The sequence below is a fragment of the Talpa europaea genome (assembly GCF_964194135.1).
Source record: "Talpa europaea genome assembly, chromosome: 7".
Lineage (NCBI taxonomy): Eukaryota > Metazoa > Chordata > Mammalia > Eulipotyphla > Talpidae > Talpa > Talpa europaea.
Window position 1 is genome coordinate 37,011,348 of NC_140074.1, and position 17,220 is coordinate 37,028,567.

The window sequence follows — 17,220 nt, forward strand, 5'->3', positions numbered from 1 at the left end:
GGCATGAGCTGAGTGTTAATCTAGCAGGTGGTCCAAGTAGGACATATTGTAACCTGGCTACACCAGGATCTTCCCATTATAGGGAAGACACACTCTGAGCAGCTTCAAATGTAACCTCTGAAAAATAGGTCAGTTTGACTTCCAGAGTCTTATTACAGCAAGGCAAGAAGAGATTAGAGAAGGATAAGCTGCTTCTTAAAGTAATTTATGCTGCTTACCAGGCAACATGATTAACAAGAACACTGTGCTCCAGAGGTTATAGAAAATAGCCAGGTAGCTAAAAACCCTGTTTGCCAAGCTATTAAGGAAACACACTGGCTAAACCTCCCTCTGAAGATGAAACAATTCTCTGCTGGTCACTTCAATGACCAGTCAACTCAAAACAACTCAAAAGCAAACATGACTGTGCTCTTGAGAAATCAGGCCAGGGAAGTCAGATTGTAGGCAAACTGTGGCTTTTCTTTTTTTCCTAATTTCTACTTTGTTTTTAGTGTTTTTTTATTTTGAAAAAGACAAAGAAAGAGAACTTTACTTTTCACCAGTTAAAAATGACTCACTAATACATTGATGTTAAGATTTGGGTTATGCTCACAATAAATTTTATAACATCATGTTTGTTTAAGAAAAAAAAAAAAGTGGTACTTACAACCAGCCACTGCAAATCACTAGTCCAGGTGACAAATTTATTTCACTATCTGACCACCTCTTTCACTTAAACGACTGATGCCTGGTACCTCTCCTAGGTGCCTGAATTACTTCAGTCTTCCAGTGCCAGTCCCACTAGGGCCTCCCAATGTCTAATCCTTCCCCTACCCAGTCCAAAGTGAGTCTTGCTGAGCCTCATTTCCCCCCAGCCTGTTGAATAAACATTTCCCTGAGGTGTTAGCAGTTGCAAATGTTTCCTGTGTTATCCTTCAATTAGCATATTTACACTTTAATAGACCTCTTAAAAGACACTCAAGATGTTAACTTAAGTAACTTACTAGAATGGTGAGACTTCTGGGTGCCTGGCAGAGGAGAAAACTTGGGAAGGACAGCTTTTCTCTCACCACCCCTGAGCCCACACAGGCTGTGACTGTGGTTGGAGACTTGTGTTACTGTAACGATTTCTGGTAAGCAGTTGGGCAGCTTGTATGTAAAGTTTCTGAACTCACAGGTAAGACTGACAAGAAAGAATTACAAGGAAGCATTTCCTATTGCGCTGATATGCCATACTAATTATTGCCACTGGCTTTTGTTGAGGGTGAACTGTGTCCTGTACCCTTTTTATTGAAAAATAAGCTAATCCAGTGGTTCTTAGAAGTGTGGTTCTTAGACCAGCATCAGATGGGAACTACTTAGATAATGCAAATTGGGGGGCCCTATAGAATTATTGAATCAGAAACATTGGGTTGGGGTGGGGGACAGTGGGGCTGGGTTTAGGGTTGGGTTAAGAAAGGAGTTTTAACAGGCCACCCAGGTGCTTCTGATTCATGGTAAAGTCAGTGAACCACTAAGTTACCAGGCAGTTAGTGGTGAAAAAATGAGGGATAAGTACCAGCTCTGTGAATGGGGAGCCGTGTGTGTGGGTGTGCCAGGAGAATTGGAATAAGGCAGGAGAGCCTCCTTTGTGTCTATTCTTAATCATAGTGAGAGGGCACAGGCAAATTATCCTCACACTGCTCAGTACCTTTTTGCTGACTGGCCTGGGGACTGCAGCGGAATTGGGAACATCGTTATTGACAGAGCTATAGTAAGACATCCGGTTGCAGTTACGATCAGCAATCTGAAATACACAAACCACGACACAACGGTCAACCAACAGTGTTCACTGGAAAGATGAGCCAACCTTGGAAATTACAATCTGAGAATTCTTTTTTAATATATTTCTTGATTGATTTTTTTTTCTGGTTACAAAGGTAAAACAACTGCCACAAATGAATATGAAACAAAGCAAAGAAGGTAAAGTTATATCTACTTGCAATTTGTTTATGATTAACAGTTATGTATGTAGCAATCTATAGTTAAAAGCTAGTTAAGAACCAGACTAACTGAACTGTAGTCCCTTCTGGGCCAGCAGGAAAAAAACATGTGGGAACAGTGCCTCTTAGTGGGTTAATGTGGTAGTGTACCCAGTCTCCTATACTCTGTATTTAATACATTAATACATAATTTAACAACTTATCAAAAAACACTTTTGAAAGGAAATTGGACAATAATTTCTCCCAATTACAAAATAATTAGAAAATTCTTAAAATCATTACTCCACATTGAAATTTAGTATTTTTACTTTTATTAAAGGAAAACATAATGATCAAAATTGCTAATGATAGTGGCAGACCAATTTCTTTCCTGGGATATCAGAAGATGGTATTGCTTAAAGGGACCTTGAACATGAGCTTGTGGCTGGTTAACAGCCGACTCTCAGGGGAAGGGACTGATATGTAACAATTGCCAATGTCCAAGCTGTAAATCCTTCCATTTCAAGTTGACATGACATCACTCAACAGATCTGGGAGGTGTATAGTTGCAAACGATTATACTGTATTTCCACTATACAGATACAACAAACATAAATAAAGATAAGAGAAAAATGTAAAATAATTCGGAAAGGATAAGGCTTGACTACTATCTTTTAAAAATGGAGTAATTCTAAATTTATGGACAAGTTGCAAAAGGGGTAGAGAATTCATGTATTCCCTTCATTCAGTTTCCTTTATCTTACCATCTTAACATTTATCAAAACAAAGAAATTAGGATCCGCACATTATCATTAACCAAGTCACAGACTGCATTCAGTTTTCACTAGTTTTTTCCCCCAATGTCCTATTTCTGTTTCAGGATACAATCCACATTGCATTTAAATTACCTTAGTTCTTAATATATTTTATTTAATTGCTAATTCATATAATTAAATTTTAATAATGTCTGTATGTAACAACTGGTTCCAAAAATTCCTGAAAATTTAAAAATTGGCTCTTAGAAACTGGTACAAATCAGCTTCTGAACATGCCTGGGCTGATTTTTAAGTAAAAAAAAAAAAAGCATAGAATATCAATAATTTCATGTGTTGTAACTTATAAATCATCAAACACTCTAGGGTTGGGCCCTGTGTTTTAGATGATTCTTAAGTTCGGCCGGAGTTCAGAACCTCTGTATAGGTGAAGAAAGTGAGACCCAGGGCAGGAACTGACTTGCCCATGACCAAAGGCTGGATGGTGTCAGAGCGCAGAGCCAAGCCTGGTCTCCAGATTCCCTTTCTCACAACATCCCATCTCAAGTGGGTGAGTTGTATAAGAGAAACTAGGTCTAAATCTAGATTTGATTTATCCTAATCAAATGATTTTACTTTAAAAGCTTAAACATTCTGAAGCCACAGGAAACTGGAAAGAAAATTCAGACTAACAATTAGTAGCTTTGTAAAAAAAAAATCCACATGGAATTATATACTTAAAAGTGTGAACCTTATGGTATGTGAATTATTTCACAATTTAAAAAAATTCAACAAATGAGAGACATTCAACAAAATATACCTGACCAGTCATCATCAAAACTGTCAAGATTATAAAAATTAAGAAAAGCCTTAAGAAATTTCACAACCAAGAGATGTTGAAGGAGACATGATTACAAAATATATTGTGGATTCTAGAACCAAAATGAACAGTAGGAAAAAACTGAGAAACTCAGAATAAATATCAACTTTGGTTAATACTACTATCATTATTAGTTCATTAATTGTGACAAAAGTCTCATTCTAATGTAAAATATTAATAAAAGGGAAATGGAATGTGAAGTATACAGGAACTTTCTATTCTATATTCATAAAATTTTTATAAATCTAGAGCTGTTATAAACTTTATCACAAAAAAAGCAAAGAATTGATGGCAGGAAAAGCAATATAGGGCAAATCACCAACACTCTCAGCATCTCAGTTTTTACTTGTTTATAAAATTTGGCTTTGCTCCTTGGGGTTATTATTTAGGATACCCAATCTACGGGTGTTAATGAATCTAAAAACCAGACATGAAACACAAAAAACAATCTTTCTAGGGATCAAAAAAATTAAAGCTAAATATTTTTCTGCTTGAAAATAAAATTCAGGGTATTCATTGGTTCCATGAGTTTAAACAGCTACACTCTAAAAACTTGTCATAGAGTTCATTAGTTCCAAGCAGGTCCTCCACTGCTACTCTTGTCCCTGCAACTTTCAGAATGGTCTCTAATCATTGCAGAAGAAAAGAATAATAACTCTTAAGCTGAGCCTTAAAGCATTGGACCAAAAAACAGGCAACAGCAATGGTTGATTTTGTGTTGTTTCTCCAAGTTAGTAAAAGGCCAGTGTCACTTTCCAGGATTTGCCATCTTTCCTACCTTTGAAGACATGATGTTCTTCACCTCCTCATCTGCTGCACAGTGAGTCCCTGCAAGGTCTGGATTACTGCTGCTTATCACCCGGGCCTGAAGTAGCTTGGAACTCGCAGTGGCAGCAGACACGCGTCCTAATGTACGGTGGCGGGGCTCAGGGATAGCGGTGGAGCTGCCTGTACCCCGCCAGGAGCAGACATGCCAACAGAAAGGAGATCAGTACATTATTGGACTTGAAAGGGGATGGGTAGAGAGTAGAAATGAAAACCTACTAGATTAGGTCTTGGAATTAGGGTCTTCGTATCAAATGCTTGTGGAGGCTGGAAGGCAATGTTTTGGGGATAAGTAGGGTATAAGGCAAAAGGATGTGATGAGAACTGTGGCGAACTGAAAATACTTCTAGTAATAGACCAAAAAACAAAAAAACTATTAATATTATTCTCTTTGCTTTAAAAGTAAGGAATATGGCTCTACATTTTATGCATTCTGCTAGAGAATTGATGAAATTATAGGGTAAACAGATTTACAAGTTTTAGTCCCCCCTCCCCACCAACGAACATTAGTTGGGACTCATATAACAAGAAGAAAAATGCCAAGTTTCTTCATTAGGGTTTGGAATTTTGTGAACTTGTTATACTTTTTATACCATGCTGATCAAAAGGTCTGCTTGATTACTACCTATGTACGTAATTAGCAAGTTGGGAGAAATAGGTTTTTATTGTTTCAAAAGTTTAGTGAGGGGGGAAATGAAAAATGGATTTTTTTCATAGTGAAAAATTCAGGAACCACTGCTTACCACTGCTATCAAATATACATTATTTTCTTAGCATTATTATCCTGACATCCTTGGTATGCACTTCATCTTTGTAAGAAGAGTTTCAACTGAATCAGAAATTACCACCTGGGTAAGTGACCAGCAAGGAATTATCAAATAGAGAGGCAAAGTAAGTGCTTAGAGTATAAAAAGAGGAAAGAAGAGAGGAAGAAAGCAGGGGAGAAAGTCTAGAAATAAACTGGATTTCAGCATTCATGAAATTTTGTGTCATGCTGAAAATGTCATTTTTCAATTTTACTTTAAATGATGTGGCAATGGGGTGGGAATTGAGGGTGCCTTGACTCCCCACACTTAGGGTGATGCTACCTGACTTGGGCATGTCCCTCTGCACCTCCGGCAGGCGGAAAACGTAGTGCACGTAGGAGGCCAACAAGCAGTTCCTCCCGTGTAGGTCTTTGCTCAGTTCTTTGCTGTTGTGCAGACTGTTAGCGATGGCCACCACGGATTCGAAGGCAAACTGGGAGAAGTTGGCTGAGGAATCAAGAGAAAAATGATAGCCCCACAGCTGGTCCTTAATGAACCCTAGGTGGCACGTTCTCCAGGCACTAACCAACCAAAGCAGGTAGGTCAAGAAACAGCCTGGTATGGGTTGAGTTATTTTAGAAGGCTCCAGCATGCCCGCTCTGACTACTGCAAACAATTGCTTCATCTTCCTCCTCCTGTCAGCGCTGTGGCTTTTCATGACAAAGACTTGAGTCTGTCCAGACATCCTCCCCTCTCTAAACCATGCTATATACGGGCATTACCCAGTGGAATCTGCAATGATGTTATCTGTATAATGCTAGAAATGCAGACCCTTAGGCCCCACTCCAGCCCTAATGAGTAAGAATCTGCATTTAACACAACGCCCTGGTGATTCTCATGCACACCATGAGAATGTGCTGTTACACAGCATGGATTCTTGGTGTACAGATCACAGTAAACAAGTCTGCACGATGTCATCCCTCCACAGTGGACCTGCACAAGTCTGTGTGCATTCACTTCTTCTGGAGGTCAAAGCCCCCACATGTGGTTCCACCCTCTTTATCCAACCTTGCACTTTTTTCCTGCTCAAATGCAACTTCCCTTAAGATCAGCTGCTACACTCTGTTCTTTCACACCCCTGTGATTCTGTTCATGCTGCTGCCCTAAACTAGAAAGCCCTCCTTACTCCTACCTGCAAAATATCACCAATCCTTTGGTGCTCAGCACAATCCCATCACCTCCACAAAAGTCTCTGATGCCATCCAGTAAAAGTCTCAAGGGAAACCAATCACAGGGTCCTGTGTCTATTTCTGGGAGCAGGCTGGAAGCCCTTCTGGGGTAAAGTACATTTCTCATAACTGTCTCCCCACTGTGTTTTCCATAGATCCTGTCACAGCTAAGTTCTGAATAAACGCTTGTAGACTAACATCTTCTCTGCCTATCCCAACACCCTGCTGTCCCCACATGGCTTGCTATGGAGAAGTTCAAATGAAGTTTTTGTCTACTGAACTAGTCAATATGAAATAGCTGAAACTTAGGGAAACAGTAGTTTCCACTCCGCAGGAATCTAGCTAGAGAGGTGACAGCTACACTTATGAAAAGTTAACCTACCCCATAGGATAGCTTGTCTGTGGAACCACAGAAGATGCATGCCTGGATATGCAGCAAACAGGGATTAAGAGGATGTCCTAGCCAATGAGCTCAGCAAGGCCCTCCCACCCAGACTAATTCAGTCATTCCACAACCCAGCTGTACTTATGTCTTTCCTGATGCTCCCATGCTTTTCTGCTTCTCTGCTTTTGACATGTTCATGTCACTGTCCCCGCTTCTGTCTGCTTTTCTTCTACCCTTCCTTTGAGGCCTGGTCCAGTACCATCTCTCTTCCTCCCCCTAGATGGATCTTTTCTTTTCTTTTCTTTTTTTTTTTAAAGATTGATTTATTTATTTATACAAGCACTGGGTACAGTCAGAAGCGCGGGAGGGTGAGAGGATTCACCAGAGCCAGAGCAGGGAACAGAACAGGCAGATTGACGAGAAACACACTGCTGAGGGGAGCAGCGGGCGTGGCAGGAGAGGTCTGCACACCATGTGGGACCCTCGCAGGTAGCCGGATATAGAACCGGCACTGCAGAGGCTGTGGGCAGCTTTGCAGCCCAGCAGCAGCCCAGCGCTCAACCTCTGCGCCACCAGGGGAGGCCCTAGATGGATGTTTTCATGGCCCCTCTACCACAACAGGAAGGTGTCCTTTGAGGACTTCTGTCCCGTGCTACTGCTCTGTTACAGTGTAAGTCCCTGGAGGTCTGACATGTTCTGGATTTGTTGTGATGCCTACAACTCAGCTTAATTCTAGGTCCTGGATTTGCTGACACTGGATCATTTAAGCCCAGCTGGAAACTATGTCAAAGATGGCCTACAGCAGCCAGTCTACTGTATGAGGCAGGAAAACCACAAGAGCCAGTTTGAAAGTATTTCTAAAGGCAGTTTTATAAACTGTATTTGTAGTCATTTTTTTTTTTTTTAAAAAACAGGCATTTAAGATATACTTTAAGATAGAAAATAGATGAGTGGTTGCCAGGGCCTGAGGGGAGGGGTGAATGGGGAGTGAATGCAAAAGAGATCAGGTTTCAGTGGGGACTATAAAAATGTGGGATTACACTGTAGGGATAGTTGCACAACCTTGTGAATATAGTGAAAAACACTGAATAACATACTTTAGTGATTTTTATGATATGTGAATTAAATATTTATAAAAAAGTGACCACCTTGAGTTTCAATTTAGAGAATTCCTTCCCCTCCATAGGTTGTGTACTGCCTTGTTATATGTCCTTTTCAGTCAAGAAAACAAAAATAGGGCCTCCCTGGTGGCTCAAGGGTTAAGCACAAAACTGTGAAGCTATCAGCAGACACTGCAGTACAAGTTCGACCCCCAGCTAGCCATGGAGCTACCCACATGGCGCAGCAGACCTCTCCTGTCTCACCTGCTGCTCCCTTCAGCAGTGTATTTCAGTCAATCTGCCTGTTCTGTTCCCTACTCTGTCTCTGGTGAATCTTCTCACCACCCCCACACACACCTCTGGCCTTTACTCCAGTTCTTATATGCATAGATAAAAATAAATCTTAAAAAAAAAAGAAAACGAAAATATTTTAGAGGTAAAAGAAAGTCATCAATAACCAGGAGTGGAATTTAAAAGACTGTCCATAATCAAACAATACATTTTTATTTTTAAAACCATAATTTAAAACATGCTATTTTAATATTATTTTTTCTAAAAATAAATTCAGGGAGTCTCAAAAAAAAAAAAAAAAAAGCACTGAAATTGACCTTCCTGGATTCAGATTATCAAGAGAAAGGAAGGTCACATTGTCCCTGTTCTATGGATTTCTGGAAAAAAATTTCCTTCTGCCTGCCTTCTGTTGCCTTCTCCCAGCCTCACAGGCCTCCTACCTGTCTGGCCGGCAATGACCATGGGCTGCACAGACAGCTGGAAGAGCTTGTTCAGAACCAGGTGCAAGAAGAGCACAAGGGGCTCCAGACGGGAGGAGTTGAGGCAGATGATGCTGAGCTTCAGCTCATGCTCCAGCATTGTCTCAGAGATTTTCTGATCCAGCACACGGATGGGGAAGGTCACCTGGCTCTCCAGAGAGTGGCAGAGGGTGAAGAACTTCTCCAGGTGATTGTCCTGGGAAGGCAGATGTCAGGCCTCAGGAGTCTCATCAAAGTTGTGGGTGGATTCACAAATACAAACAACCCTTTAGAAGCAGAACCTCTTACCAGTGTTTCAGACTAGAAGGTCTAAGACACAGCTGTTTCAGACCAAGGTATGAACTGCTCTGTAAAGTGATGTGCACAAAATAGAACCTCTTGGTATTTATTAATGAAGAATAGTTTGAACTCTGACAATTTCTGTAAGCAGAGACCAGTGTACCAGCTAAATATACTGCTTATATTAGAAGAATGGAGTCTAAACAGATTTAAAATGCAGACAATAGTAGAAAAAAGCGGAAAGTAGAACTTTAAAAATAAAAAAGCTGGAAACATGGCAGAATTGCTGAAGGAAATGAGATAACAGCAGGGAAATGTTTTAAACAAGGACTTCTCAGCCCCCATGGGCTCCTTCATTTAGCTGTTCAATATTTCTGTGAGTTTCTTCTACGAATGGGCTTGTAAGACCCCACAAGAACTAAAGGTTATTTTTTTTATTTTAGCTATATACAAAGATTTTCACTGACATTTTATTGGCCCTTCGTTACAGGGCTCTGTGCTGTACTCCCATCTTCATTAGTAACCTTCTGGCTCTCATTTGAAGTTGACCTTGATGTTCCTTACCTGGGTATGAACAGAAGAAATAGCTTGCACTTCAATATTAAATACTCCCTTATGTCCTTCAGCCCACTTAATGGGAGGATTCTGTGGAGGGACTTTCTGTTTAAAAAAAAAAAAAAAGATTAGCAATCCAATCCCCTCTCCTGATTACTAAAAGCAGAATGAAGCAACTTGACTATAAATGTTAGGATTATACACATATAAAATTCCCTAGAAAACAAATATAACTGGCCTTCGAATTAGCTACTCTTGGGTTCAGGTGGAGTTCTATCCCCAAACTCTGGAGGTCCTTGTTTTCTCACACTTGAAGGAGGGGCTTGAACTGAATGATCTTTAAATTCCCATCCAGCATTGATAATCCTTAATTCCAGGAGTCGAAATAACATTTACATGATTTTCCATTTCTTGCCTAAATTCTCAGTGGAATAATCTTATTGTTTGGCATGCATTATCTTATTTAATGTTTGCAGCAACCTTGTAGGCTGGAATGGGCTCAGTCTCATCTTTGAGAGTAAGCAATTCATCATGTTCACAAAGCTAAGGTGGCCCATTCTGGACTTTGGATCAAGATTAGTTTGTCTCCAAAACTCAGGTCACTTATGCAGCATGAAAAAGATAATTGGTAGAAATTAGCATGCACAGCTGATGATGGAAAGTTGGTTTTGAAGAAAGGGACTATGTGCCCAATTCACAGAGAATAATTAGGGAATGTCTGTGATTACACACAGACATTACACACCTGAAACAGATCTCAGGTGATATTGAAGAGAGTAATTTTGGTATGAAGCAGGCATATGCTTGTGGCCCCACACTAAAGAAACCTCTCTGTAGAGAATTAAATGAATAAGGAAGATACAGAAGAACCTTGGGGTGGGAGATTGGTATAAAATGAACTGTGATGGTTGAAACTAAATTCAAATTCCTAGGAATTCCTTCAACTTGAAAATGGCAAGTAAGACAAAAGCAGATGAGGGGGAGATATAGGCTAAAAAAGTCTAAAAGACATGTCAACCAATAGCAATGTGTGGACCTTATTAGATTTTGATTCAAATAAACAACTGTAAAAAAATGGCATTAATGAGATAATTGGAAATTTGATCAATAGACAACGGAAGATACTATGGAGTTGCTATTAATTTTTAAGGTATGACAATGATATTGTCACAGTGTAAAATTCCTTAACTTTTAAGATAGATACTAAAATGTTTATAATTAAAATGCCTGGAATTTGCTTTGAAATAATACTTATGGATGTAAACCTACACCAACCAGACTGAGAAAATGATAGCAGTGGCTGGTGTGGTCAGAATGGAGGGCCCACTTAGCTGGCTTTAAATGGATGCTTGCAGTACAGGTGTGTAGGAGACAGGGAGAAGAAAAAACGGCTGGCATCATTTACCTGGGGACAATGACAAGTGACCCAGATGAGAAAATGATAGAACTTGGAACCTTTTATAAGTATCTGTGTTTAAAGCAGTATTGTCATAAGGGGGCTCTATTTGCCTCCCTTTTCATAATACATTTTTCTGTGAATTTCTTTGTTGTAGAAAATGGCAAGGTAATGTGGCGGTGGCTGCAGGTTGCATTTATTAAACATTCTGAACTTGTGATTATCTAAATGACTGAGGCATCACAACCAATTATTTCTCACATCCTATCAGAACAATGAGCTGTCAAAAAACACTAAAGGCTGAAAGATAACTGCTCCGTAAAACAGGCTGAGCATCCTTGGGAATGGCAAGTGGGTACAGGAAGGTGAGCCAAGACCACAGCTGGACAGGAAACAGCTGAGGGCCATCTTGGTGTTTACCTCTGCAGAATGCATGGAGTAGTTGGGTGGAAGCCTTTCCAAGGCAACTGGGAGACAGTAGGATCCTGTTTGAAGACGTTCATTTAAGAGAATTGGCAGCCACTGAAACAGATGATGTAAAGAATAAAATGGTATTTATCATAGTGTATAATTCTGGCAATTTATCTAGCTCACAATAATCAAATGCAACTAAATGATGATTAGATATTGACTAGATTTCTTTTGGCAGTAATTTCTGTCAAGTTCTTTGCATTTTCAATTCGCTGAGAACTCCTGAGATGGTAATATCAATGATTTACCTCTGCCAGAGCCAAAGGAGTAGCATTTTTCTTGATAGCCAATGTCTATGTGTGTCTGAACAACATCAATGTTTATTTTACCACATATATAAACATAATATATATATATTTACATTTTAAAAGGAAAGGTTTATTAGGAAAAGGAGAAAGTAAAAAGAGAGGTACCTGCATAGATACAGGTGGGCAGAAAGCTGTCTTTCACATTTGTTTTAAAGAAATAACTTTTTCCCCTTGGGGAAAAAATATCTAGTTTTATAAGTAAAATTTGCAAATAGTGAACACTGCAATGCTTACTTATACATGAGTTTCCTTTCAATATCTATCACTCATTAGCTTTCCATTTCTGAAATTTGTCGTTTGCTATGTCAAATCATCTCTATTCCTTGCTGTAATTTGGTTTGGCACATTTTGCTACTTCTGACAGGAGAAAAGCAAGTGAATAGAATTTTGTTGTTTATCTCTGCAGGGACCTTGGATGCACCAATAATTGCAGTGTGAATAGGCAAGTTGAAAACAACTCACTGAATATCCTACGAGACTTTCTACGGAGGCTCCTTGCTTCTGCTGACAGCTGATATGATAGAAGGTGAACAGGAGGTGGTGATTTACTGTGAGCTTGGCAGGGAGTTTAATTTTCACTTCTTCATAAAAGTCAGGAGACCTGTTTCAAAAGCACATTATACACGAATAACTTTAGTAAAAAGGATGACTTCTCTGACTAAAAATTGTAATTCTGAGGACCCTTTGCTCCTTGGACTTTGCTGTTGGGTGCTTTACCTTTCACTTTACATCATTCTGCCCCTAAGATCAGAGTCCTTGAGGCCAAGCTTAAGTCACTGGATACACTTCACTTACATAAGACGGCTCACAAACGGGCGACTTAGTCAGGAATAAAAAATCCCTGCACACAATGGAAAAACCCAGCAGCTTAATTTGAAAAGGGATGAGGTTCACAGTCCTGCAGTGACCTCCTTTTCTAGCTCCAGCCCAAGAGCAGGGACTGGCACATGACCAGCACTCATCAAAAGATTTTGGAGAAATGAATGATGCAGGAAAAGGAACCTGATTTTACTGAAGGACAAAGTCCCAGACTTTACCAAGGGCTTCATGTACATTATTCATTTAATCCTCATCCTAATCCAGTGGGTTCAGAGAAATACTTAAGTCAATTGAGGTTATCAGACCAGGATGAAACCTGTGTCTGTCTGACCCTGTACGGATTGCCTCCCTGCCTGTGAAATATGAACAATAGTTAAGATGCTATTCTGTGCTCACCTTCCCCACATACTGAATGTTCTATTTCTCTTTTGGTCAATTTAAATGTTCTTAAAGTAGGTAATGGGCAGAAGTGGAGAAGTATATTTTAGACAAGAGAGAGAGCAAGGAGAGCTAGATTTTGTGTTCCTTCCCCTCCAGTATCTCAAAGCAAGTTAGGAAATTAACTCTTTATTAAAATAAAATTTCTGTTATCACTCTAGACTAGAAGGCTCCAGAAAAATCCAAATAGTATTAAATTTTTGAAGATGCCATTTCCCAGTCTTAGTTAATGGCAAAAATTATTCATTTCTAAAATAGAGTCACGGAACTGGCATGAACTACGGTCCTGGCATTATAAAAACAATTGTGGGAAATCACCAAGGGGATTCAGAAAAAAACAGAAGATAATAAAACAATGTTGGGATATTTTTAGAATTCTGAAATACACTTACTTATTATGGTATGTGATAGCTGTATACACTTCCTGCAGAAATTCAGGCCCACTGGATTTTCCAAAGATCACCTGTTTACCAATATAGAAAGGACCAAATTAACAGTGATATTTTCATATATCAAATCAACTGTCATCAGCCCAATATGATGGTCTGCTGTCACAGGGCTGTATTTTGTGAATCAGGAATGCTGAGTTCTACAACCAACCCAACCACACTGGTATAGAAGAACTGGCTGTAAAAGGTAAACTGCGGTCCCAAGGAGTTACACTAGTGACCAAGGGTCACAGGTTTGTGGAAATGGAAAGTTAGTGCTCCCCCTACTCCACCTCACTGTCTAAAAGTCTGTACTATGAAGCAAAGTGACCTGGCTTTGCTTTCAGTGAGCCTGAGGGCCAGGCTTCATGTCCAAAGACACGGATCTGGTCACTGGGGTGATCAGGACCTTCACTAGCCTGTCCACGTATTTGTGCTATTTTGGAAAAATACACTCCCGTGGGCCTCATTCAGCCCTAAAGTCACATGATTTGACAACTGGATTCACCTTTGGGTAATGAAAATAAAAAGAGCCCTTTCCATTATACACAGTAATAACCATGTCAGCTCCCAGGGTTTGGCAGTTGGTGAGAGGCTGAGTTTAGCCCGACACAGGCCTGCCTGGGCGCCCTGGCTACATTCAGTATCCACAAATCTGTAAATGGCAACCCTGGTGAACTTGTCCTGGGGCTAGAGCAGAGAGAATTAGGGGAGTCCTTTAGGATTTCTTTCCCACCACTGTTATTAATAGACACCTCACACTGGGGTAGTAGATGGGGCATTGGGAGGATGGTTTAAGAAAAAGTATTTGAAGAATACTAGAAATACTGGAAAAAATTACTTCAGTAGAAAGGTATACTAACTGAATTCCATGACTTGGGGAAAATAGGAATAGCAAACAGCCCACTTCATTTAGTGACAGGTGGTTAAAAAGTACAAATTCTGGTACTTTGAGTTACTTAAAGAACACTACATATTTATTCTTTAACTTATATTATACTTCAGAATGAAGATCCTATTTTAAAATGTGTTGAGACGATGAATGTTTGTTATTACTATGAAGTCCTTTATATTTTTCTCCAGATGTGGCACTGCAGTGCACACCTGGAAGCACAGCAAACAAGGCTGACACACTGGGCTCTGTCTCTACTTCTTATACTGCTAGGGTAGTGTGGAAAGACTTTATGATATTTTTTCATTCTTCTAAAATGATCTACATCTCCAAATATCACTATGTAATAAGTTAGGAAAGAGAGCTTCCAATTTAGAGTGACCCTGCTTCCCCATCAGCATCCTGGGACCAGCATTGGGCCACAAAGACCTTTGCACATGCTGAGCAGTGAAGGCCTGAATAGACATATCTGTATGCTGAGGAGTCCCAGACTCTGTGTGATGTGTGAGTTGACAAGGGAAGTTCAGCCCACCCACTCTCATTTGAGGCAAATTTTTATCGTCCTCATTACCGGCATAGCATTGCTGGCATCCTCTCCACACATAAACTGGATCTTTATGGTAATGTTCCGGGCAGATGCTAGTTTGTTAGCAAAGTTAAGCCTCTGTGGGTAGACGTAGAGAAGGTTTCTGGAAAAAGAAAAGATGAAGCATCAGTGAATAAGGTCTAGGGTTTATTTCAACAAGTTCTTCAGGGAATGCTAAAGACTGCACTAATGAGGGCAATATTCTAAAGGAGGTTCCACTTTCAGAAGTGAATTATTTTTGGAGGAGTGAGTTACGGTTGAGTCTTCTGCTTCAGCTATCCTCATCCGATAATAACCAACACTGTTCTCTCTTTGACTACAGATAAAGATATGTCTGCTGCAGCTGAGAAATGTGGAGGTCTAGGAGAGGTAGTATATGTTAGACATCAAGATAAAATGAAAGCTTGCTTTAAACAAAATTCATGGATGTAGATAATGTTCTGATTTTCTCTTCCTTTTTTTCCTTTCTTATAATTAGGTAATAGTTTCAATTTCTCAATGGCATGGTTTAATATCTTTTTTTATCTAAGATGACAGTTCAGACCTCCAAGCACAATTAGTTATATAGCAATAACACAACAATGGTAATATGAGAAGTAAAGCCATACAGGTACTAGGCTCACTGTAGTTTCGCATGTATTTTTCTTTCTATCTATATTATTGCTAGTGTATTTCACTAATGAGGGCAGGGATCTGATGTTTTTGATTTAGTGATGTGTCTCCTGCAGCTAAAATAGTGTCCAGAACATAGCATGGCTATGTAAATCTTTGCTGAATAAAAGAATGAAAGTATATATTTTTGGTAAATCATATACCTGATTTAAGAAACCATAATGATATCAACAAGTGTGTGAGGAAAAGGAGGGGGAAGAGGGTGGGTGAACAAACATGATCAGAAAAGACTGGGAAAGCCAAGATAAACAGGTGCATCGTGAATCTTAGCGGGAGAACAACTGCTCCTTTCCCCAAGTGTTTTATTGATTTATTCTTTTATGGTATATGTCACAATTTTAATAGTTGGAGATATCACCTGAGAAAACACTGAAATAAACTCATCTGGCAACAGGAGAACATCCCATATCAATGTCATCATAATAATGATGACAGGGCAGTTGATAATGGTAGAATGCAAAGTGTATGAGGCACAGACCCCTCTCAGCTCACTCTTGTTCATTCCTTCTACCATCACTCCCATCAGCAGTGATAATATTTATGGAGGGTAACATTGGGAAGTGTTTAAGAGTGCTGGCTCTGGAGCCAGAGTTGACCCTGAGCAAGTTACTTAGTGTTTTCAAAGCCCTTATAATTGCACCTGCCTCAGAGAATTGTGGGGAACATTAATGAATAAGAACTTAATAAAAGATAGCTCTGATGATGATGATTTCCTCCACAGAGTTAAGAGGTCAATTCCATCCCAGCCTCCATTCCAAATCAGCCTTATCGCTCACTTGGATCACTACAGTGATCACCTGACTGAGCTCAACTTCTATACTTGCCCGTTACAACTGAGGCTTCATGCATTGCTCAGAAGGATCTTTCAAAAGTGTTCAAGTGATTATTTCAGGGTTTGCCAAACTTCTTATCAGAGGACCTACATGCCCTGGCCCTTGGCAACTTCTCTGATTTTACCACACATCAGTTTTCCCCAATGGCCTTTTAGCAAGGCCTAGAACATTCCACACTTATTCCCACCAACAGTGGGCTTCTGTATCCCATGTTCTCCTGCCTCACATGTCATATCTGCAAAGAAGTCTTTCCTACCATGCCATTTAATTGGTCCACTCTATTCACATAAACTTTTTAATAATAATACAATTATGTGATTATGAAAGTAGTATATGGTTATAAAAATAATATATATCCTGTTTGTCTATCCTGGATCGTTGAAAAGTTAAGAAAGAAATATAAAGAATGGAAATAAATAGCAACTACCCAATATCCAACTGCACTGAGGAAATCCAATTCACTGTTAAGACAATCATATTTTCTTTTAATCTTTTCCCCTCAAGCCATTAAACATTTTTATCATATAAAGTTTTATCTTGTTTTTGTGTCATTTAATGTTCAATTATGGTCTTTTCTCAATGTGGTTAAATATTCTTAATAAACATGATTTTAATGGTTACATAATATTCCATATTATCACTGTGCCATAATTTATACCAGTCTCCAAAAAATAAACATTTAGGTTATTTTCCATCTTTTAATTATAAAGCTGTGATGAATCATTTTCTGTATCTTCCTCCTCTGCAATGCAGCATTCTTTTGAAAGAATCCCTTTAAGTTCTGTAGAGTTCCTTTTCTTCATCTTCAAATTAATTGAAAAGACACCAATCAACCTCTCTTTATATTGCGCTTGAAGAAATAATGAGTCGGAGTTTGTAAAAATGCTTTGAAGTAGCTGGATGAAAGGGGCTATGT

The 17,220-nt window shown here is 39.4% G+C and overlaps 1 protein-coding gene across 1 annotated transcript in view; it reads right to left on the bottom strand.

Moving 5' to 3' along the window:
- Positions 1-17,220, bottom strand: part of DOCK8 (dedicator of cytokinesis 8) — a gene marked incomplete at both ends in the record, with an annotated part of 193,459 nt that overhangs the window by 56,575 nt on the left and 119,664 nt on the right. Inside the window, 9 exon segments of the mRNA XM_084238759.1 lie at positions 1,670-1,765; positions 4,351-4,520; positions 5,486-5,650; positions 8,589-8,823; positions 9,471-9,566; positions 11,278-11,379; positions 12,099-12,237; positions 13,286-13,356; positions 14,785-14,902. Of these exon segments, the coding sequence (XP_084094885.1) occupies positions 1,670-1,765; positions 4,351-4,520; positions 5,486-5,650; positions 8,589-8,823; positions 9,471-9,566; positions 11,278-11,379; positions 12,099-12,237; positions 13,286-13,356; positions 14,785-14,902 (1,192 nt within the window).